Genomic DNA, 24767 nt, shown 5'->3' with positions numbered 1-24767 from the left:
ACATGGCTGTTAATATTGTTGCAGATATCTACTATTACACTTGTATCCCTCAACTATGAATTATTTTAACATTAGCCCATGTACTATTATATCTATAACAATGTGACATGAACACCATCAATCATTCTAAATAATGCTGTCTTTATTAAGAACATATATGCCATTAATATGAAAACATCCGTACGAAAACAGTATATTACCCGGAGAACTAACATGACCCGCAACATAAAAAATGTGCATTAAGGCGCAAGAAACTCAAAAGATCAGCGCTTGAAATGCACCTGTTCTTGAAAACCCGCCTGTATGTTTTTTGAAAGACTGCTCGGTTTTTGAAAACTTTATGTCGTCAAAGGCTCAAGCTGAATTTCCGATCTTTCAGAAGAACGTGCAAGTTTTTCCACATTCACTCCATGTATCCGGTCTCGCCTTAAAAGATTAGTTTCTTCATCTTCATCATCATTACCCAAAACCCAATCACCTAACCCGAAAATCCTCTCTCTTATATATCTTTTCCGTCTGGATTCCAAATATAACACAACTAAAACGCCCGCCAAAACCCAAAATACAAAGGCCCGCATTAATCCCCTAACGTTTTCATCATCGTATCTATCTCCTAAATGTTTCATCCCACTAAAAATAGCAAAAATGCCAACAAAAACCGCTAGTCTTCCACAATAAGAATGTATGTATTCCCAAATGACTCGTTGGGGTGACGGGCTTTCAGGCCCGTCACCTTTTTTAGGTCTTAGGTATGCGTTAATTGGTTGTATGCAACCCAAGATTACTGTCAAGATCCCGACTTTAACGTGTAACAAGTCCATATGTAACCCCCGAAGCTCGGCAACCGCAAAAAGAATCCCGAGAAAGGTAATTGTTAAACCCGACCATTGAGAGTAGACATGAATCTTGAACCAAACATCGCCGTCCACATGTTTCATGTAACGTGCGGCCAATATCCCACACGGAAGAAACATACCCCACGCGAGGAACATCATAAACCCGTGCACCGCCAACACGGGCCGTAGATCCTCCTCGGCCTCGGCTGAGCCATATATAAGCGATACCCTAACAGGCTTGCTACTTGTGACCGAATGCATATTGTTTTTGGTTAAGTGGCCCGGAGACCACTTAGCCCCCATGGCCCAAATAACCGGGAACGGTGAAGTGGGCTCCACGATGTTTTTACACTCGATCTTTTTATCTCCCTCACAATTTGGATCCAACGGGCGGGTGAATTCCATAGTGATTATTCCTCTTTCGGATTTGCATCTAACATATGTCAAGTGTTCATTCGTCGGATGCAAACTTTGGGCATTTTTACCATTAATCCAATATGTTTTAACATGACCCTTCCCATTAGTATCAACCCAACCCACATAAGCAAAACTATTGACCATCTTTGACCCGAACCCAATTGCAAGATACCCACTTTTCTTCTCCCCTCGGGCTGCAATCGATATTGACTTCTTTGAAAGTGTCCAAAAGAATGAAACTTGTTGATCATCTAAAAGAACACTATTGTTGTACATATCAGTTAGACCTCCATCTACTACTTGAACTTTCCAGCCCATTTTTTCAGTGTAAAAAGACTGATAGTACACTTGACCCGGAGTGTTCCGGTCAGGTGCCCATATTAACTCCTTGGGCTTGGACTTCACCCCGTGGGCCTTTGGCCCACCTGCATAAACCGTCTCAACTCTGTTTCTTGATGTCACATTCCCACCAAGCGGGTCTGATGTGATGTAAAACGCCACATTATGGCCCGCTTGGATTGAAAACTTAATTGGGACCCCTCTTTCGACCCGTAAAACAGGAGATTCTTTTTTATTAATATACAAAACTTTTGAAGGGTGTGGAGGGTTAGGGTAATGTAAGCCCGGCCCGGAAGTCACTACAAGCGGCTCCTTTTCATCCGCAATCACAAGGTCTTGATCTTGCTTGTTTTTCATATCAAGAGGGCCCACGCAATCGTTTACATTCTCAGAAACGTTAATATGAACATGACCGTACGTCTTACCATGATTTTCCGGAAAATAATAAGGCCCGTTTGAATCGGGCGGTTTAATTAACCCTAAAGCCCATATACAAGTCATGATCATTTTAACATCAATGTTCCAATCATACTTTTTGTCAATAGATTTCAACGGTCTCTGAAATCGAATAAACGAGACACCATCTTTCCTATGCCCGTAAACCAGCATCGTGTTATTGACCAACTCCTTATCGTAACGATCATCCGAATCAACATACATCGTGTCGGGACACACGCCCTCGGCTTTACCATTCTTATTAGTAGTACACTCACTATACTTAGTAATATGATAATCATCCACAAAAGGCAATCCCATTTCAGTAAACCCCGTGACCGCCACGTCAGCACCAAGCATATGATCATTTTCCTTAAACGGGTCAGCCCACCCGAAAGCCATATAATCCCTAACATCAACCGCCCCCTCGAGCCCAATATCAATCACATTGTTCCTTGATCTCACTGTCCATCTAATCCTATACTTATCCGATAAAACCTTACAATTCTCAAACATAGTCGGCTCACCATCAATCTTAACAACCGAATCACCCGTAAAATTAGTATGATCACCCGGGGAAGGAGCAGGCGACGGAGCATCCATCTTCTCTTCCAACACCACATGCCCAAAATCAGAATCCATAGATGTCTTCCAAATGGACACAACCTTAATATTATCCCATGTAACATTACTCAATAACATAACAGTAAAGCTTTCATTTTTATAAGTGGTAGAGTTTAATTTCTGATCAGATATGACAAACCCGGATGTTAAATTCTCGTACGAATCACCAGCAGCACCCCACCAATACACATCAGAACCACCTTTGATCATATCAAATTCTTGAACCTTAAAAGAACAGTCATTTATGATACTAAATGATCCTCGTACCTGTTGCTGTTTCATGACAAATTGTGTTGTGAAATTGATAGCAGACGTGTTGGTTTTCAGGCAATTCGGGGTTGAATCTGAAAAGGGTATGAGGAAATAGAATGAGATTAATATTATTGTATGGGCATTTGCCATTAAATTTGGTTGGTATTTTTATGATTTGAAAAGGGTGGTATAAGGAAGATGAATATGGGTTTTTAATAATAATCGAAATGACAGCGTATGGTTGTGATGATCACCGGAATTTGGTGGGTTTGAAAGTTGGCCATCGGAGAATAAGAGATCAAAGGTTTGCATGAAATGATGTCTTTGTGTTTGTGTTTGTTTCCTCGTGATTTGTTTGATTTTGGTCCATCAAAAAAAGGTGGTTTGGATGAGATATAACCTTATAATATTAACTAATATTATACAACCCCTTATGTTTTTAAAATACGAATCCGGTAAGGTATCCCGGGATCCGAAACATTTTCTAAAGTCGTTTGAAACTTGAAAACTAAAAAAATACTGAAGTCGTTTGAAACTTGAAAGCTAAAAAAATACTGAAGTCGGTTTTTAAATCATGTTTCGAGAATTCTAACAGGTAACTTTTAAGTTTTAACTACCAAAGAATAATTGGGATCCCGATACTAGCAGAGTAGCTCGATCACATACCCGATGAGTATTGAGTAATCGGAAACCTATAATATTGGGTTTAGGATACAATCTTACAATACACGCGGAATTGCTAATATCAAAATCGACTCATAGTCGTCCCTCAAAGATGGGGAAAACATGGAATTGCTAATTCAATTTTAGCCAAGGGTTAATCAACATGTTTATAATTGTGTTGAGCCAAAAGCAAGACCTCAAAGCTCATCCAAGCAATGGTACATAGTATTTCAAAACAAATATCCTTATACATACATAATTAATGGTTTTAAACACAAATCACAAGACAGGCAGCTTGGGATAAGTTACTTTACATTGTTGAATTCACAATAACTTATTTCACTTATGAATAATCATCATGTAAGTATTATGAAAACATAATAAACACAAAAACAATTTCAATAAACATGAAACAACCCCAAGACCACAAAGCCCAAGTGAATATTTGTACATTCTTGTCACAATGAAATCTTCAATAAACTCACAAATACCACAGTTATAAACCAATATCCATATATCAGGTTATCCACAATTATACTGTATAATCACAAGTAACAAGCCTAGACAAAAATATACCAAAATCTTTCAAACTTGTTATCAAACACTAACTTGCAATACTAAGATGCATCAACACTTTAACCCGAAAACAAATTCGAATATTTTCTACTTATCTTGCACCTCAGTTTCCACACCCAACCCGTGTAGAACACCCGCACACTTCTCTATAGGCCCGACAAAGTGACAATCTTTAACTTTCTTGAACACGCGAATAGTCAGCAAACTATCGGACCCCGCTTGATGACTATCCCCGATTCGTTGAATCTTCAAGGCTTCCGCGACTTTAGTTAAACCCCCGTGAAGATTATTAGTAAACTTGATCATATGTTTTACATCGTAAACCATAGGAAAGAACATCTTTATCAGATTAAAGAACTCGGTTTGAGATTCGGGTAATTCTTTTCTAGTCAATAACTTAATTAAGTACCCGAAATCATACCCGCCATGAAAACTAACCGTACAAATATTATCATTCAACACGACTCCCGACGACATTAAAAGCTCCCCGAAACGAAAAAAATCAACACCCTTTTCCCTAAATCTCTCGAAATCAATCCCGGACTTATTCAACAACTCGATTGAATCTTCCATGAAAATATCTTCTTTCATGCTAAATTCTTTAAAATTGAACTGCCAAATACAGGGTTTTTCGGTCCCAGGGATCCCGGACACACAAATGGGAAGATTTCCATTATTATCAGACAATGCTAATCCTAATTGTATCAATTTCGTCAAATTGACACTAACCATTAATTTGTGATAATTGGAATCATTATTGTTCTTGAATTCATTTATTGGTTGTAGCACAACACCAGGGTACTCGGTATCGATTGCAATGTAGGGAAATTGATCAACGATTTCTCGAATTAGCTTGAATTCTTGTTCAAGATTGTCACTCCACACTTCTCTGATTTCAACAGACTCTGTTTCTGCCATGTTTAGAAACAGAGTAATTGCAAAATTTGAAACAGGGGAGATGAAGAATTGGGAAATTGAAGTGGGTTTGGTGTGAATTGGTTGGATATTATTGTGGGTATTGAGATTGAAGGTGTTCAATCGATGAAATTGAGGAAGATAAGATAGGAGCTGAAACAGGGGAGATTGACCGTGTAATGTTGAAAATGGAAAACAGAGCGGGAGGGTAACGGTTTCGGTTGAAAATATTAATTTTAAAAAAGAAAACGTTAAGGTATATATAGTGTTGTATGTATGTATGTATGTATGTATAATATTATAATTTCTAATTTGGTACTTTGGTTGAGATATTAAATATGGTATTAAAGTTACAAATTTAGATTTATGGAGAGACCCCTATTTTTTACCATGTTGTAAAAATCCCGATTAAATGTTAATTAATCTCAATTAGTTTTGATAAAATTTCGATTAATCGTTATGCCACACCCCACCGCAGAACGACCGATTTTTACAACACTGTTTTGACAAACAAGGAAATAGGCATCGCCATAATAATATATGACAATGTGTTAGGCGGTAAAGACGTGTCAGGGAAGAGTCGCAAATGTTACACGAGTGATGTATTCTTGTATCTGCTACGGTAATCCAACTGACATAGTGAGGATATTTTAAATAGGGGTTGCGTATTTACGATAAATGTCATTAGTGTCAGCGATTACCATATATCACGCTCTAATAATAGTGTGTACATGCTCCAACACATGTTTTTAGCTCTATGTTATTCGGTCTTTCTCTCACTTATTATCAAATGTGTACTATCACACAGGAGGTGATTCATATGGCTTTCTACTATGACGTGACTAGCGGCATTCTTTTTCTTCAGACGAATCTTAACATAGAAAGCTCACCTGTTTCGACTCAATCTAGTATTTATATAAATATAAAATGGAAATAACCATTGTGGTGTCACCCGTTTCGACCCATTTGGATTCTATACAGCTTAAAGCCTTAAAAGGTAAGACTAACATAGTGATGATTGATGATAAATAGTTATATATTGTATATAGCTATGTTAAAATGTAAGTGAATTTAAAGCCTAAAAAGACTGTATTTGATTTTTTTTTCTAATGAATAGAGGGCGACACAAAAAGATTTCATATACTGACAATCGCCTAAAAAGAATAGAGAGGGGCCACCAACGGGTGTCGTTAACTAACCTAGTATTACCAAGGATTAGTGTGGCCCTTCTCATCGGGTAACGCTTCCCCGACTAAAATGACATGATTTTGAACTAAGGCATTATTTTTAAAAAATGTTTTTTTAAAGTTTTTTGTGGTTTCCTTTGGGAAAGTACAAACAGAATTTTCGCTAGTAATGGATCATCGATCATACTCATTTGTCTAGTAGTGTTCATTGGTTTACACCATCTTTAAAATCTTAGACACCTTATCTTGACAAGAATACCTACTTTCAAGGCCGGGCCGTGGGCCAACGGAAACAAGTTAGGGCTTTAGGCCCTCACTTAATTAAGGCTTCCAAGTTAAAAAAAAATTGTCTTAGTATGTTTGGTCATATCGCTTTTATTCTCTTAATATGAGAAAAATAACAATAATTGTTATACATCGTATTGTAATGGGTTAAACACATATCACTATATACATTTACGTCAAAGCTAATTATATTATTGGATCAAACATAGAAGTAGAGCAGGTTTGAAATGTGTTAGTGTTACACATACTTTTGTTTCGGGTAGGACACATTGTACGTCATTACTTATTACAATAACCAAACCTTTTAATCATACATGCCTTTAAAAAGAAAAGGTTAACATCATACATGAGCTGGATTCACACTCAATATAAAGACTCATTTCTAAACAGCAAGTAAAAGATTAAAAAAAAAACTTTTAGAAATTATGCCACGGCCATGAGCTTGCTAATATAAGTCTAGCTCATTAAAACCAACTTATAATTGCATGCTTTCCCTTTCTTCTTCTTTGGATAATCTAAATCTTCCAAAATAACAAACAGATGATGTCCAGTTCCACCGGTGGTGACCGCGGTGTCCCTGATCAGTTTCCGGCTGGTCTACGGGTGCTTGTAGTTGATGATGACTCAACTTGTCTCGTGGTCTTAGAAAATATGCTTAGACAATGCAACTATCAAGGTACATGCAACACAAACACTATATACACATTCACTGTGTGAAAAAAAAAACAACATTTTGTTTTGGTTTTCTTATGGTGATTTATGCCTTCGATTGCTAAATATGTATACCCTTTTTTTCTTAATTTTCAATTTTCATATAATTATGGATTTAATCTTTTTTTTTTAACTTTTTTTGCTCTTCTAAGTTTTTCAATTTTTGTTCTTATTATTTTTTTTGTTTTATTTTATGCTCTAGATACTGTTCCATCTATAAAAATCCATCAAGATTAAAACTTTGTGGTAGAAATTGAAATAATCAAAAAACCATTTAGTTAATTTTGAGTTTTCAAAAAATCTTTGATGAAATCCAAATTAATTTTAATATTCTTGTTTTTTTTTTTTTGCTTTAAAGTAACATATGGCAACACGTGGTTCGAAGACGTAAGCCCGACTACTCGTCTTCTGCGAACGAAGGGAATAATTGGAAAAAGACGGAAAGATGAGGAAGATGAAGCCGAAGAAAGAGACGATTCTTCTTCTTTGAAGAAGCCTCGAGTCGTTTGGTCGGTTGAGCTTCATCAACAGTTTGTTGCCGCGGTTAATCAGCTTGGAATCGATAGTACGAAAATTTTTTACTCGTTTTTTTATTCTTAACTTGTTCGTGTAAAATTACTAATTGGTCCTTGTGTTGTTGAATTTGACTAAATGCAGAAGCGGTCCCGAAGAAGATATTGGAGCTGATGAATGTCCCAGGATTAACGAGAGAAAACGTTGAGAGTCACCTTCAAGTAAAACTTCTTTTCGGGTTTTTTTAAGTGAAATGGGTTGCTAATGTGTTATGAAATAAATATTGCTAAATTCAATAAGGGCTGCAGTGTCATTTGTTGATAGTTTGAGGGCTGTTTTGTAATAGTTTGCTAAGTTAGTTTGTTTGAGTGAAACAAACTAACTGCCATAACGACTTATGATTAAACAGCCCTCTGACTAACAATAAGTGACCCTGTAGCCCTTAAGGGTGCAAATGAGCCGAGCTGCCCGCGAGCTACTCGAGATCGGCTCATTAAAAAGCTCGTTCGAGCCGAGCTTTACCGAGCCCGAGCTCAAGCCTAAAAACAAGCTCGTTTAATAAACGAGCCCGAGCCCGAGCTTTACTTATCAAGCTCGAGCCGGCTCGCGAGCTTAAACGAGCCTGCCATTTATAAATTTTTTTTAAAATATATATTTAATAATTATTAATTAATAAATATAATGTTATGAAAAAAATAAATAAAAATAATTGAATTATATATTTTTTTTATACATAAAATTATAATAGAAAAAAATATTTAAAATAATTATAATTATATAAAAAAATAATTGATAAATAGTAAACGAGCCGAGCCCGAGCCGAGCTTGAGCTTCAAAATCCATACACGAGCCGAGCTCGAGCTTTGAAAATAGCGCTCGAAACGAGCCGAGTTCGAGCTCGAGCTCTGTGTAAGTTAAACGAGCCGAGCTCGAGTCTAGTCGAGCTCGGGCTCGGTTCGGCTCGTTTGCACCCCTAGTAGCCCTTATTGTATTTAGTACTATTTGTTCCATAACATAACAAAAAAAACGTACCGAAAAACACTTACATTTTTCAAATTAGACGTTTTGTTCGTTATTGACTTTTTATGTAATGCATTGAAGATCTTTTTTTCTCACAACTGCAAGAATTTGGTGTAGAAATACCGCTTTATCTTAGAAGACTCAGGGAGTCCCTGCTTCCAAGTGGGATGAACTCGGGCGTTATGGTGACCTAGATGCAGGATTCAGGTCAATGTCGTTGCTAAATGGCCAAATGGGTACTCTCGAGGCGTGTGATTATCGAATAAAACCCGTTTCTGTTGAAGTGTTGCGTAACATATCTCAACATGTAGTCCAAAAAAAAATACGAGTGGAAAGATTTTGAAGCTGTCAGCAAGCTCTAGGATGATCGTTTTGTCAGGTGACACGGGTGCTAAATAATAGGTATATGTAGTTTGTGTATTTAGATGCTTGTACTAAACCATTCCATGTAACCTTCTTATATGGTTTGTATTGCTAATGGAATGGTTGAACCTACAAATAATAAGGAAAACAAAGGTGTAAGATAAATATTTATTAAATTATGCATAAAATACTTCTGTAGTTTTAAGAGTTTTGAAAACAAGTAGACTTCAATTTTAACGGAACTCATATTTCTAAATAGTTAACCTAGTAAAATATAGTAAATGAGAGAATAAGATAATGATAAGAGAAAACATTTGACCAGCATAAGAGCATTCTTATCCTATCCCTTAAACGTATGTGAGGGAAGTTTCCTGCAAATAATATAATATTATGCATCAAACATTCATTTTATTAAAAAAGGGCAACCTAAAGAGTTCTACTGGATCTGGAGCTTTATACACAAAGTTGGGTTAAACCCATTTGCATTCTATCCACTTAAACTTAGATAATGTAGTTTGTTTATATGGTTTTCTAGCTATTCTTTTTTACTTAATTTAAGTATTATATAATAAAAAAAAAAGTTTAATTATTGATAACTCCATCGGCTATATTTTATTTAGTTGTCGGCTCCGCTCAGATAAAAGAGATTTCTTACACTAATAATACTTTTAGCGAAAGCCAAAAATTTTAATTTGCCCCAAAACGGGTTAAATCGTATATGCTCATTGGTTAGAGATACTTGACGCATAAACATTGATTTTGGATAATTCTAAATGAAAGTTAGTTACTCTTCAGTTCACTTAAACAAAAATTTAAATTTGATTGTGTTTAATTTATTATAGACCGAAAGTTTATTAGTTTTCTCGTGACATCCATCAAAACTGGAAAATTTACATGTAATGTGTGTTTTGGTTTGAACATGATGGATTGTCAACTTTTAATACTTGACATTTTCTAGTAAACATATTAATTGGCATAAAACCAAATTAAAACCAAAAGAAAATAATAGCTAAATATTTTAATGAATGATGGATGATAAGTGGTTATATTTTTGTCAAAATGTGAGTGAGAATTTTATATTATTAGAACAGCACTAGTCAAAAGTTAATGTATTTGATTATATTTCTAGTGAGTGGAGAGTGATGCAAATAGTGGATTTGATCAACTTAATGCCACACAATCTTTTGATTTATAGTTTTATAAGTTCAAGACTTACTAATATTATATTTTAATAAATAGTTATTTATGTTTTATCGGGTTTTGTATTTGAAAAAGGAAAAACCAAAATACACATCTATACAGATACACACACATATGTATTAATTTGATACTGGTCTATCTCATTCTGCAAATTAAAAACTAAATAATATCATTATGTTCGGTTTCATCCTTCTTATAATATAAGTTTTCCTATGATCTATATCTTATAAATAATTTCTAGATTCAGTGCATATGTTTTTTTGTTAAAGAGATGCATGAACCTATATTTTTTTCAAAGAAAAATTCCATAGATCCATATGTGGAAAAATGATATTTGGCTGTCTCAAATGCGATGAGCCAATAGATTCCTATCATGTCATCGGTAAGATTAGTCGTGAATACCATTTGCTAGTTCGTTGTTTCCACCGTAAAATGTTAGCAATTATGCAAATTCTTATAATCCTCTAACACGCTTATTAGCCAGTCTTCTAGAGATTTTCGTTCTTGAATAAATGAAAATCAAATAGTATTTGACATAATAATATCCTGATGTGTCAATTGATAATCCCTCCCTTAAGATCGAGGGGGTCCAAGTCTCATCATACACTATAGAACAGAATTATGTGTAAATTATATGAATATTTGACTTGATGTTCTAATAAAATTAAAACAATCATATTTTCTCCGAAAAGTTTATTTCGTTAAGTTTTAAAATATAATGAACAATATATGATTTGTATTTTATAAATGATCCAATTACAATAGAGAGACAAGACAGATAAGCGGACAACAAGTTGTGTTGCGGTCCTTTTATGAATAACAAAACCGGGCCTTCTGAAAACAAAGCTAAAATTATTCAACGTCGATTAGTTATTATGCACGACCCACTAAACTTTTATCCTAAACACATCAGCTTCGTGAATAAGTGATCTATAAATTTAAAGTAAAGAATTCTTAAAATTCAAAGACAAAAATGTTATTATGCGAAGGAATGTTTATTTAAAAATGAAAAAGGAACTAACTTGTCGGCCTAATTAAACACACAATGCTAATAGATTAATTAAAAGAAATAGGACCCCACAAAAAAAAATTCCTCTCACTTTGGATAGTGGAGACAACTCCATTTTGTACCTTAAGAATATGACATCCAATATTGTTCAAGTTCTCTTATCCTCATGTTCATGTCACGTGATTTATCAAACTTAAAATGAAAGCAATCGACCTCCAACCGCTTTCAAGTTTCAATCATAATTTAATCTTGTTTCATTCAACTTCGTTCGACAAGTTGTAAAATAACTTTAATATTACGGAATTATTTCTTATAAATGCATATATCCGAAACGTCTTCAATGATACACATATATAACTCGTAAAATCTGTCTAATGTCTACTTTATTGGACTTGAATCCTCATAGTTTTAGTAGGGATAAACACATTATGCCACTAGGTCAAGAGGTCGTCATCATCTTAATAATTAAATAACTAGATGTATTCAACATTGTCAAAAGTTAAGAATTATGACTAACTTTTATTATTTATTCTACACTTGTATTATTCTTATTCTTGGATTTGAATTATGGCTCGGTTAGGGATTAGGGCTAACGTATCACTACTACTGTAATCAGACATCAAACGGCAGTAACTAATAACCAAAACATCACAATACTTGAATCAAATGCATGCTCTTAACTTAGTATCGAATGTAAGGCTCTCAAGTTATCAGACACACTTCATAAACCCTCTCGTATGGTCTTGGTAACCTAACATGCACAGAAACACCAAAACCAACTCACGTCAGAGTATGTACTCAGTGGACACAGATAACAAAATCATAGAAACGTGTAACTTATAACCATATAAAGTTGTATCTCGTAACACGTAGACTTATAACTTGTACCTTCCACGTAAACTCGAATAACTTGAAACTAGAAATATCATAATAGTATAGCATTAAAAACAAATTTAATAAAGTCATCAAAAAATGATTTCTTAAGGAAACCTAAGAAAGTAGTTGGGTGATATTTCGATTCCTAGGGTGGAACACACTACATACTTAGATAATCTTTAAATTTATTTATTGTTCCAAGTCTAACGCCCCCTTAATCAACTGAGCTACACGGTTGGGACTCAAATTTATTTATAGACTTAGACGATGTGTTATTTCCTAGGATTGATATATACACCTAGGGGCACATAACTAGCATTCCTTAGAAGAAATACAAAAAACATGGAAATAGATAACGAAATGGCAAATCAACTATTAATCACCTGATGGCCCAAAAATGTCATAATATCATTCCTAAACATATATTGTTTTCGGAAATTTATCATAAGTCAAATTATGCCCCGAGATCAAAGGGTTTGTAACAAAATAGTTTGTATTACAAAATTTAAAATAATAGGTTATATGTACCTTAATCGTATAAGACAATAAATGACTAAGCTTAATGTTTCTTTTGGTAATTGGAATAACCTTTATGTTGGTAGAGCAGGGCATTCGTTAACGGCAGGTAAGGCTATGCGTGTGGAGGGGCTACAAATTGGGGCGTTTTGCGCCGTGTGGCGCCCAGTCAGCAAGGGGTGAGAATTTGTTTTGGGGTGTAATGGTGTAGGGGATACAACTAATACTATAATAATATAATATATATATATATATGTATATATATAGCACACACACATCCATACATGCTGGCCCCACCACCCTGAAGACCTCGCCCCTTCATCCAGCGACGAGAAGACCTCGCCCCCGCCCTTTTTCGCCCAAAAATCGTCCAGGGGGCGGTGTTCGCGTTCAAAATCGCCCAAATTGTAGCCCCATTACATATGGCCTAATAGTAGCAAAGATAATGTAGCAAAGAGGTAATTTGGGAAGTGTAGTCCTATCAATACACAAGACAAATTTTTAGCTAGGTTAAAGGAAATAACTCTACTTAAATATACCGGTGGTGCTGTGCTGTTGTTGTTATTACTATTTTTTTTAATATTATTATTTTATCATTGCTATTTAGGATTGTGAAATTCTGGTGTTAATGGATACTTCAAATTTGATTACATCATATACTTTCAATATTATTAATTTTGATTTTAGGTTTTAATCTATTTATTGTTCAATCTCGTATGATAAGGTACAACTTTATTTACCAACGTACATGTGTATGATTAATTAAACTCAATATTAGATTCATTTATTTTAGGCTTTTAGCAAAATGCAATAATTGTGAATTCTATAAGTAGAACCTAAACCATGTTCAAAGTTTCAAAGGTTTCCCTACTAAGCAAACATGACCCTTGGTAGAAAGGGACAAACACATTTAGGACCATATAAACACATGGTTCTCAACTTTGAATGATCTACCAAAATTCAAAAACCATAGGTGCTTTAAAAGACCGCCCAACCATGGGCATTGGTGTCCATCTTTTTGTGACAATTGTTACAATTATTTAAAGACTTTGTCAACAATCCTAGGTTGGGAAATATGGCATGATTACCTTTTCTTCTTCTAATAATACAACTATATAAAATCAATCCAGCCATCAAGATATCAAGAATTGTATCTCAATCTTTCTTTTAGAAATTTCTACTTACAAAAAAGAATTGTTTCACAATAGATCAACTAATTAAATAAAAGTATTAACAAGTCGATCTTGAGCTCTTTTAAACTAAATGAGTTTAACAAAGACTCCGCTCAACTTATCTATATATCGGCTTAACTTGTTTACGTCCTATCCTTTTATGTTATTAATAAATTAGGTTCAATAAAAAGTGCAAGTGGTTGAACCTATATGAAGGATTCGGTGATAAAGTTATTTTTATCTTATATACAATATAATAAAATGGAAGGATTCGTTAAACACGATATTATCTTATTTTATAACAAATATACTCAAATTAATTAATTAGAATAAAAGATTTAAGAAAATAACAAGTCATACACGATAGGTCATGTTTTATCTAAACAATATAATTGATCCTTATTTATTTACATAAAAAAGTATATACTAACCCACATGAGTTTGTATTGATAATATTAATTACAGTATATAAATCTCTAACATGTTTAAACAAATAAATAAGTTGCGTCGCTAACCCCGTTTCATTACCAAAGTTTCCTACACCGGTATATGTTTAATAAAATTAAATATGATATTTAATCATAGAAAACATGTTCCTTAAAAAGAAGTAAATAACTTTGTATTTAATAAAGCAGCTTGTAGGCAGTTGCCAATTGCCAACTAATGTCTCGAGGGTTTTGATAAGGATGGCAAGTCCGTGACAGTGAGCTTAGTGGGTCCCAGTGGCCAATGAAATAATGGGTCCGTTCCACGTCATCATCCGTGTTGGACCAACTTACCCCGTACCTTTATTAGGGTGTGGTGGGTCCAATCTATAGCAGATAAGTACATCAACACGTGTCCATCCTATTTCCATTTTTATTTATTTCTTTTTTTTCTTTTTCTGAACAAGGTTTGCTTAATTTGATTAATCATTTATTAATTCATTTTTAGAACTTCTTGTTAGTTTGTGGTAATAAATATATTACAGAAGCGAACATTAATTCCTCGAACGACCTATCTAACCTTAATGATGCTTAGACGATCAATGTTTTGTTGTTTCGCTCTGTTAATAACAATTGCAGTGTTTGTTTGAGTTTTTTGATATGGGTAGTTGAAAGAATCAATTACTCGCAAAAAGCTATTTCTATAGGTTTGGCTTGCACTAAGTTAATTTTTTTATTGAAGAACACACACTATGTATTCTACACTTGCTCTACTCGATCCTATAATCATCACACATGATTTAAACTTACGGTCATTTGGTTGAAGAACACATCACTTTACCAGCATAATGTCCTTTTGAGATTCGCACTATATTATCAACCTCCCACATCAAGAAGGAAAAACAAAAGATAATATTTTTTAAAAATATATCGGATTATGGAAAGAGAAAATCAATACAACAATACCTTTTTGTAGGGGAATTTTAACTTTGATGGGCTTTGTCAAATATTGAAGTTAAAGTTGCCATTTTATAAATGAAATTAAAGTATAATAACTGTGTAAATTTAATGGAACATTTAATGGAATTCCCGATTTACATTTTTTTACCGTTAAAAAGAAAATAAGTTAAATAACTAAAATTCGGGTGAATCGTCAATGCCAGAATCTAGGCTTCGGCCTTTGGGTGATAGAACCTAGGCTTGATGGCTAAACATATTTCTTATGTCTTTCAATCAATACATCGTTCGTTGAGATTCTTTTCATCTATCTCTTACAAGACTCGTAACTTTTAATGAAAAAGTTATCCTCATTTAGATTAGATAAAGGCAGTTTTGTAGCCTACTTGTTGAATCAAGAATTTTGCTTACTTCACACTATTAACATTGGCCACCAAAAAGAAAACAGTAAACACCAAAAGTCTATAAGGAAATTACAGAAGACATTTGGTGAAAATTAATAAATATATTTTTGAATTTAGAAAATGAATCAAACCCTCATTTTTACAAAGAGGATCAAGATTTGATGGATAAGATTGAACTTTTGTAAATTAAAATTGTTAAGCATAAAATAAAACTATGTTAAATAAACGTGGGAATTATTAAATTTCACAATATATATGTTTTTATAATAAAGCATAATCGATTTAGATAGAGAAACTTCATGAAATCTCGAAACTTAAAACCGTAACTCAAAATGAAGAAATTCGAGTTCATGAGTCAAAACAGCCTAGGGTTATCGTTGTAACTTGTATGAAATTTGATTTGTAAATTGAAAATAATTATATCTTAAATATATATAAACGAAACATTTAAAAGCTCTCTGATTGCTTCCTACATTCTCTCAAGCGACCAAATTATTTTATTTGTAAATGGAGGTTTTTCATACATCTGACCCGAATTCACGGGTATTTGTCTCACCAAACCCATGTAACCTTAAACGAGTTATAACATCTCATTATATTAAAAATTAATTTCACCATATATTGGATATGGAAATCCTATAAAATCGGATTTGGTATTGAGTTTGGAAAATGTTTATTGGCTTATTGGTGTTTTCAAAAAGTCAATAAGTTTAAAGGTGTTTGGCAGTCACAAAAACACTTTTATTTTAAGTTTTTAAAAAGGTTAAAAACAGTTTTACAAAAGGCTCAAATCCTGACTTTTTAAAATGACTTTTTGAAAAAGTCAATAAGCCAATAAACAATTTTCAAACTCAATCCCAAACATGCTCTAAAAATTAATATCATTTAAAAAAATATTATTTTTATTAAGAAACAGTTTGATAGTAAAAAAACAAAATAAGCGGGTCATGGATCTCACCAAACTCATATAGCTTTTAGACTGGTTATAACATCTCATTTATTTGTAAAATTATTTCATCGTCAAACCTTAAGTATATTATTAAGTTTTTACAATAAATAAAACTAAAATTCAAAAAAATATATAAATATTATACATAAAAAATGAAACACAACTCCCGTAACACAGGGGATTAAAAACTAGTCCTTTGGTGTAAAAATAATCATTGATCACTTTTCTTGAATTGACGAATAGATTAATGGGATGGAGATGTGACGATTTTATTTGATAGGTAATTAACCACTTGAGAGTATAGTTGAATGTGGTTGAACATTGAGAAATACATCTCAAAGAAGTTGACAATAAGGCTAGTGACTATCACATTCACACTTTTTCTCAATTTAAAAAAAAAATATATAATTCTTTTTACTTCTAAATATCTTACAGAAACTATTAGTATTCCCAATTCATAAGTTATTAATAAATTAACAAATAATTAAAAGTTAACTAGGGTAAAAACTTAAAACTAATCCTATACCCGGTCCAATACCCATTAAATTACGGGTAACGAGTATAGCCATCTCTAATGTTTGGTATATACCCACTGGGCTAAGGTTTTTTTTCCCAACCTTATTTGAAAAGCATGTACATTTGATAAAAAAAATTATTCAAAATAATACCTTTTAAATTTGTAGAAATATGGTGAATTATTAGAAAAGATCTATCTTTTCAAGTACTCTATTATATTAGGATTTATTGAAATTATTCTTCATGTTTGCGAGTGCCTAAGTTCTTTCATATACTATAACCAGTGATGAAGCTTGGACAAAAATATTATGGGGTTAAGATAAGGTAAGGCTTAAGCTATGCTTCAACCCTGACAACAACTTTGGCATAAGAGAAAATGTTCGAGGTGAATAATTTACATAAGTTAAAGAATCTAGTTCTTGACTAATAAAAGAATTTGGTATTCATTCACCGGTGGACTGTTATGATTTTTCGACACATTCATTTAAGATATTCTTGTATGCATTGATATTATTTCTACTTATATCTTTTTGATACAAATGGCTACTCATTGCACAAATATGTGGATGGGGTGACACCTTGTGGGTTGGGAACTTGTGCATCATAAAATCCCATACAACCACAACTTGTAGGAATGATAATACTCTTCATATATATATAAAATCGAAGGAAGGTTAAATAATGCTGAAACCAAAAGTTTAGAGACGATTGTGACTTATGAGTATTATGTCAACTTGTTCAATATTGATATCTTGTCAAGTTGTACAATAGATAAATTAAAAGACCAAAAATGCCCCTCAGTTAACGTTAAAAATTCAAACAGAGTTAGCACTTTGAACATAAATAAAAAGAAGTGGGAAACCTCAATGGTCAAATTCCAAATATTTTAGTGGAAAATAGAGACTCAGTATTATTTTTAAAAGTATGACGACAAAACCTTAAAAATGCTAATATTTCAATATACTTGTATACAAAATACATACAACTTGGTCAGAGGAAAAAAGATATTGATTGATTGGCCCCGTTGGGTAGCTTTTGTGAGAGAGAGATGGTATGATTTCATTTCATTGTTCTGATCGATACTTAATAAGTTCTTTCAAACATTCTTTTCACAATCATGAGAGTTGAACACTCAACATTTGTAAATTTATAAATTATTAAATATCTTAATATGCTAGACCAAAGACCCTATACTACATAGGTTTAAAACATAATAGGTTTAATTTATTATTATTTAACTTCAAACTATAATAAAATAATAATTACTGTTAACGTAATTACTATAATGATCTTTATAGTTGTCATTGAATATATTCTTATTTGTATTGAACATAACACTATCTATTTGATTGCACATAAAATAAGTATATAATATTAAAAGTTATGAATACAAATATAATTAATAAGAGAATTTATATATTAAAACAGTCAACTCTAGTAAGATAATTAAAAAAAGGTCAACTTTTAAAAACACAAAAAAGTTATGAGTTTTCATAAAGGAAGAAGCTTCTTGAATAGGTAGGTCCCAGCAGAGCCCAGTTGGACCCACAGACTCACCTTGAAAAGGGACGTCTGCGCAGTTCAACCCGCAAGACTCCTTAAACGGACGTCTGCGCGGTTGAACCCGCAAGACTAAACTAAAGGAACGTCTGCGCAGAAACCAACTGGATCAGCAGGACCCACCACGCTCAGAGACGTGACGTCCTCACGTGCGGTACGCAAGCTGTCCCCGCAGGAAACGCCTCCCAATGGTTTCCAGGTACTCCGCCTGTTCCCGCAGTTACGGATACCGGCCATCAGGGAAGGCCACCCGCGCAGCATGGCTACACGCACAAGGCTTAACTCTCATAATAATTCAGAAGTCACCTGAAGAAGGAATGAGCAAGCCGGGAACATTCCCGCACAAAGGCGGGAGGGGGAATACTCCCGCCCAAATGAGCCAGTCCGTACGATACTGAGGATCTTTTACTGTACCTGACGAGGTATGGGCAAAAGATCTGTCCAAAGATACGACAGCTCATTGACAACAGTATGGCGAGCAGCATGCTCTTGTACTGTATGTCACTATTAGCCGCTACCTACTCACCAACTCCTGACATACCACGTGCATAGCCTGTAGTTGGTGAAAAAGGAATAGTATACAGCAGGCCTGGTCACTATCAGCCGCTGCCTACCCACCAACTACCAGCAGGGCACGTGCGTAGGTCACTGTTGGTGGAACAGGAATACTATTCAGCAGGCCACACCTCCTTGGAAACCTACCTTCGGCTATAAATACCACAAATGGTATGATCATCATATCTTAACATATCTTATCATATTATACCTGATATCTGCTCTAGCAATCTCTTAATATACATTTATATTTAAAGAGCAATCTAGTCTGATTCTCACGCCGGAGGGTGGTCACAAGGAGGAACCCCCCCTTCTCAGTGACAAGCTCACGGTGTCTGTTTTGCAGGTTATCAGAAGAACCATCTTTACCGGGTCTAACCCCTCGTGGGAAACATCTATCTAACCCCCAGGTTACCTGTAATCTGCCTGGGGTCCGGTTAGTGTTTCTTCACTTCCTCTGAGATTTGAAAAATAAAAAATCATGGAAATGCAATGAATGTATACCCTAACTTTAAATTAAATTATATAATAATTTATATATATATATATATATATATATATATATATATATATGCATGACATGTATAGACATGTGATATGTGTTTGGCTGGCATGGGTTTGATAACATCATACATGAGCTGGATCCACACTCAAAGGAAAGACCCACTTTCTAATCAACAAGAATATTAAACTCACAAAATAAAAAAAAATAATCAAAAATATTTAAAAGAAATATCAGAAATTGAAGCACAAAACCATGTGCTTCCTAATATAAATAAATCCCATAAAACCCAAGTAATAATTTCTTCCTCCTTTCATCCTCTCTCTCAAAAACAAAAATTATTAAAAAAAATATAATAAAAAAAAATCAGTTTTTGTTAATTTTCTTGAATTGTGTTTTAATCTTTTCATCCAAAAGTAGTTAAAAAATTTGGGTTTGGTTTATAAAAATGATATTTTTACTGTTGTGATTTGAGTATTTATTTTCGGAAAAATTAATGAATAATAATAAACAGATGATGGCCAGTTCCAGCGGTGGTTCTTGGAAGTCCGGCGGCGGCGACGGCGGTGTTTCTGATCAGTTTCCGGCGGGTCTCCGGGTGCTGGTAGTTGATGATGACTCAACTTGTCTCATGATCTTGGAAAAGATGCTTAGACACTGCAATTATGAAGGTACATGCAAACACACACTAAATACACACTGTGTAAAAAAAATAAAGTTATTTTTGTTTTATTATGGTGAATTATTGTATTATACCTTAATTTGCTAAACTTTTATACCCTTTTCTTAGTTTTCAGTTTTTGTATTATAATTTTCATCATTTTTAACTTTTTTGTTTTTAATTTTTTTTTTATGCTTTGTATACTGTTATATCTATAATTTTCCATCAAGATTAAAACTTTATGGTAGAAAATTAAAATAGTCAATGTCCCATTTAGATTTATGGTTCATAATTATAATAAAGCTTCAGATTTATAATGATTTCACAAATCTTGAGCTTGAATTTTAACTTAATTTAGTATTTTTTTTATTTTACTTTATATTATTAATTCATGCTGGTGTTGATTTAGTTTTGATTTGTTGAAATCTTGTTATATGATTTATAATTCTTGAATTTTGACTTTTTTATATATAAATGTTGCAGTGACTAAATGTAACAGAGCTGAAGTTGCTTTATCATATTTAAGGGAAAATAAAAATGGATTTGATGTTGTGATTAGTGATGTTCATATGCCTGATATGGATGGATTCAAACTACTTGAACATATTGGGCTTGAAATGGATCTTCCTGTTATTAGTAAGTCAACTGCTCCATATTTGACTTATTAATGAAATTTGGATACTTTGGTTACTTGATTAGCTGGATCAAGATTCTGTGATTTGACCGATTTACCCTTGTTACAGTGATGTCGGCTGATGATAGCAAGAGTGTAGTTATGAAAGGTGTTACTCACGGGGCGTGTGATTATCTAATAAAGCCTGTTCGTATTGAAGCGTTACGTAACATATGGCAACACATGGTTCGAAGACGTAAGCACGAGTGGAAAGATTTTGACCAGTCAGCAAGCGCTGACGAGCAGAAGCCGCCAGAAGAACCCGACTACTCGTCTTCTGCAAACGAAGGGAATAACTGGAAAAACACAAAAAGACGGAAAGATGAGGAAGATGAAGCCGAAGAAAGAGACGATTCTTCTTCTTTGAAGAAGCCTCGGGTTGTTTGGTCGGTTGAGCTTCATCAACAGTTTGTTGCAGCGGTTAATCAGCTTGGAATCGATAGTATGAAAATTTTTTACTTGTTTTTTATTTTAACTTTTTCATGTAAAATTACTAATTTGTCCTTTGTGCTGTTGAATTTGAATGAATGCAGAAGCAGTCCCGAAGAAGATATTGGAGCTGATGAATGTCCCAGGATTAATGAGAGAAAACGTTGCGAGTCACCTTCAAGTAAAACTTCTTTTCGGGTTTTATCAAGTAAAACGGGTTGCAAACGTGTTATGGAATAAATAGTTCTAAATATATCAAGGGCCACAGGGTGAGGCTGTTTTGTAATAAGTATCATCAAATGACCCTGCAGCCCTTATAGTAGTGTTTATTCGATAACATAGCGGTTTCAGAAAACATAACGAAACCACTTGGGTTTTTCAATTTTGACTTTTTGTTCATTGTTGACTTTTTATGTGATGCATTGAAGACCTTTCTTCCTCACAACTGCAAGAATTTGGTGCAGAAATACCGTCTTTATCTTAGAAGACTCAGTGGGTCCCAGCTTCCAGGCGGGATGAACTCAGGCTTTATGGGTGGCCCAGATGCAGGATACGGGCCAATGTCGTCACTGAACGGGCTTGATCTTCAAGCCCTGGCTGCCAGTGGTCAACTCAGTCAACTCCCTCCACAAAGCCTTGCAACTCTCCAAGCCGTGGCTCTCGGGAGGTCAAATAATTCAAAGTCCGTCATCGATCAAAGAAATATTTTTAGCTTTGAAAACCCAAAGTCAAGATACTCAGAAGTACAAAGTCAACATTTGAATAATAATAATAATATTAATAATAGTAATAATAATAATAATAATAATAATAATAATAATATTAGTAGTAATATTAACAATAATAGCAAGCAGATGAATTTACTTCCCGGGATTCCTACAAACATTGAACCAAAGCAGTTCGTGAGTTTGCATCAGTCCGGTCAGCATTCTTTCGGGAGCATGAACAATCAAGTTCAGATCCAAATGGGCGGTCAAAGTCAAAGTCAACATCAAGTTCAGTCGAATACAAACGCTCATATGTTGACACGTGGCGCAGTTGACATGTCATCAAAGGTGTACAATCCTGTGGTATCTGTTTCACAAGCCTCGTCCGTTAATAGTTACCCTCTCGGGGGTAGTTTGGGAAATCCAAATGTTCGGGCCACGCCATCAGGAGACGGAAACTTAGACGCCAAGGTTTCAGTGGGAGGAATTGTTCCAAGTTATGATGTTTTCTATGATCTCAGTCAAACTCGCGAGTGGAGTTTGCAAGACTCAGGTTTGACCTATGACCAGTCATCGTTGTTACTTCAACACAACCATTCCTCAGGGTCAGAAATGAGAGAGCAAAACCAGAATTTAGGTGGTGGAAAGGTGATGTTCTCCCCTGCGGTTGACACTAGAACTCACCTTAACGGGTCAAACATTGGTCAACAACGTAACACTTATATTAAGACCGAAAGCCATAGTGATGGAAGCTTTCATAATACTATGTATTCCGAACAGTATGGTCAAGATGATCTCCTAGCTGCAATCCTAAAACAAGTATGATTCGAAACCTAGTTGATTGACAATAATACCCTTCACGGATGTAAAAATTAGGGGTGTGCATGGTCGGTTTTGGGCTCAAACCGAACCAAGAACCGAAAATTCGGTTTTGGGTTTTTAGAAACTGTTCAATTTCACAATGGGTTCGTTTCGGTTTTGCCATTTGGTGATTTTGGGCCGACGAAATGGCCCAAAATAATAATTTGGGCGTTAAAGTTTAGACCTAAAGTTTTTTTCTTTTAAATGATTAGGCCTAAAATTTTTAGGCTACATCATTTATTGTTTTTTTATAAATTATTAATATTCAAAAATTAAAACTGTAATACATAAAGTCATAAATCCAAAAAAAAATTCAGGTTTTAAAATAACATAAAAACCATCTGTTGCTTTTTGTTGGTTTCAGTTATTTCAGTTCAGCCACGTTGGTTATTAGTAAACGCTAACTATTGATGTTGTTATGCTGCAGCAGCAAGGTGTTGGACAGTTAAATAACGAGTTTGGATTTGACGGGTACGCGTTGGATGACTTACCAGTGTAAGTAGGACATGTATTCTGTACTTCAGTTGGTGTACATAGATTGACTTCCGGCCAAAAAGTACAACATTTCCTGAAACTCCAGTAGCTTATTAATATTGATGTTGTGAATATGGTTGTTGCTACTTGCTACACATATTTATTATAATGATGATATTACAGACGGAACTCACGATATGCAAAGCATTACGTGCGTTGAATTTTTTTGACTGTTTTAGGTAGTGTACAAAACTCGAACCTATTGTCGAACGACGAATGATAATGTTGTTTGATGAAGACCAATCATGTTCTAACTTTTCATTGCTGTGAAAAATGGTTTTGACCAACAAGTTTAACAAAATGGTCATCAGTTTTTTGTTTTATGAAAGTATCATTTGACATTTCTTAAATTTAGTTAAGTGTTTCTGCCAATTAAAATCTTCCACGTAGCAAACCCTACTACATCAGTGCAACATTAGCCTATAAACAAACCGAACGATCATGAACATGTGCATATTCGTTTTTGTTCATTTAACTTTGAAGGAACACGGACACGAGCACAATCAGAAAAATATTTGTGTTTGTGTTGGTTGGTTGGTTAAAGAAAAAAGAACATATTCGTGTTCATTTATGTTCGTTCATTTAAAATCTAAACTAACATTTCACAAACATAAAAGAACATAATTGAACAATGATAAATGAACAAACGTAAATGAACACAATCAAATATCAACGAACACAAACGAACAAATATAAAACATTAAGTAGATAATTTATCTAACGTTTCATTAAAATTAACATAAAGAAACATAAATGAACGAACGAAACATGTAGTAATGTTTGTTCGTTTTTTAAATGAACAAACATAAACAAACTTCCCGTCGAACGGTTCACAGAACTTCCTATTCGGTTACAAGCCAGGGCTATGCCAATAGAATTACAAGTCAAGTTCAAGTTGAAACAGGTTCAACTTGGGCCCATGCTCGAAATCCTCCACCAAACTGTAATTTAAGCTTCGATTGCGCTTATAACTAGAGCTGGCTTGTGTCTCGTAATAGAAAAGGGTGCAAAAACCTTGGCGTATCCATTTATATTATGCAGCGTTTGGGCTCCAAAACGCCGGGAAACACCGCCCCCCTCGGCGTTTTTGGGTGATTTTTTCACGGTAATTCCATTTCTCTTCTT

The 24767-nt window shown here is 34.3% G+C and overlaps 1 protein-coding gene, 1 long non-coding RNA gene and 2 pseudogenes across 6 annotated transcripts; 2 read left to right on the top strand and 2 right to left on the bottom strand.

Annotated features, from left to right (window-relative positions):
• Nucleotides 1-210: 210 nt before the first annotated feature.
• On the bottom strand, nt 211-3053 carry LOC143622856 (cytochrome b561, DM13 and DOMON domain-containing protein At5g54830 pseudogene; annotated as a pseudogene).
• Nucleotides 3054-4138: 1085 nt separating this feature from the next.
• LOC143623035 (putative CCR4-associated factor 1 homolog 6 pseudogene) lies at nt 4139-5223 on the bottom strand (annotated as a pseudogene).
• A 1741-nt stretch (nt 5224-6964) lies between these two features.
• LOC143623033 (two-component response regulator ARR2-like) lies at nt 6965-24043 on the top strand. 5 transcript variants are annotated; one of them, XM_077094042.1, is made up of 7 exons: nt 19949-20070; nt 20292-20448; nt 20922-21074; nt 21182-21553; nt 21645-21721; nt 21969-23066; nt 23536-24041. In XM_077094042.1, exons 2-7 carry the CDS (start codon nt 20292-20294, stop codon nt 23605-23607), a joined length of 1929 nt encoding a protein of 642 aa, XP_076950157.1. In that variant the 5' UTR covers nt 19949-20070; the 3' UTR covers nt 23608-24041. The 5 variants fall into 5 exon arrangements, with proteins under 5 accessions (XP_076950159.1, XP_076950160.1, XP_076950157.1 ...); XM_077094044.1 differs by lacking the exons at nt 19949-20070; nt 20292-20448 and adding an exon at nt 6965-7205 and having other exon boundaries at nt 23536-24043; XM_077094041.1 differs by lacking the exon at nt 19949-20070 and having other exon boundaries at nt 20082-20448; nt 23536-24042.
• On the top strand, nt 7678-9299 carry LOC143623036 (uncharacterized). Its single transcript, XR_013151820.1, has 3 exons — nt 7678-7805; nt 7898-7963; nt 8879-9299. It is a non-coding gene; the product is annotated as an uncharacterized LOC143623036 (long non-coding RNA).
• Nucleotides 24044-24767: the final 724 nt, after the last annotated feature.

This window comes from Bidens hawaiensis, unplaced genomic scaffold (genome assembly GCF_021521415.1).
Source record: "Bidens hawaiensis isolate Kalapana, Puna unplaced genomic scaffold, B.hawaiensis_p1.1 tig00003244_1, whole genome shotgun sequence".
Taxonomy (NCBI): domain Eukaryota; kingdom Viridiplantae; phylum Streptophyta; class Magnoliopsida; order Asterales; family Asteraceae; genus Bidens; species Bidens hawaiensis.
Note: the sequence above shows the minus strand (reverse complement) of the source record. Positions and strands in the feature narration are given on the sequence as shown.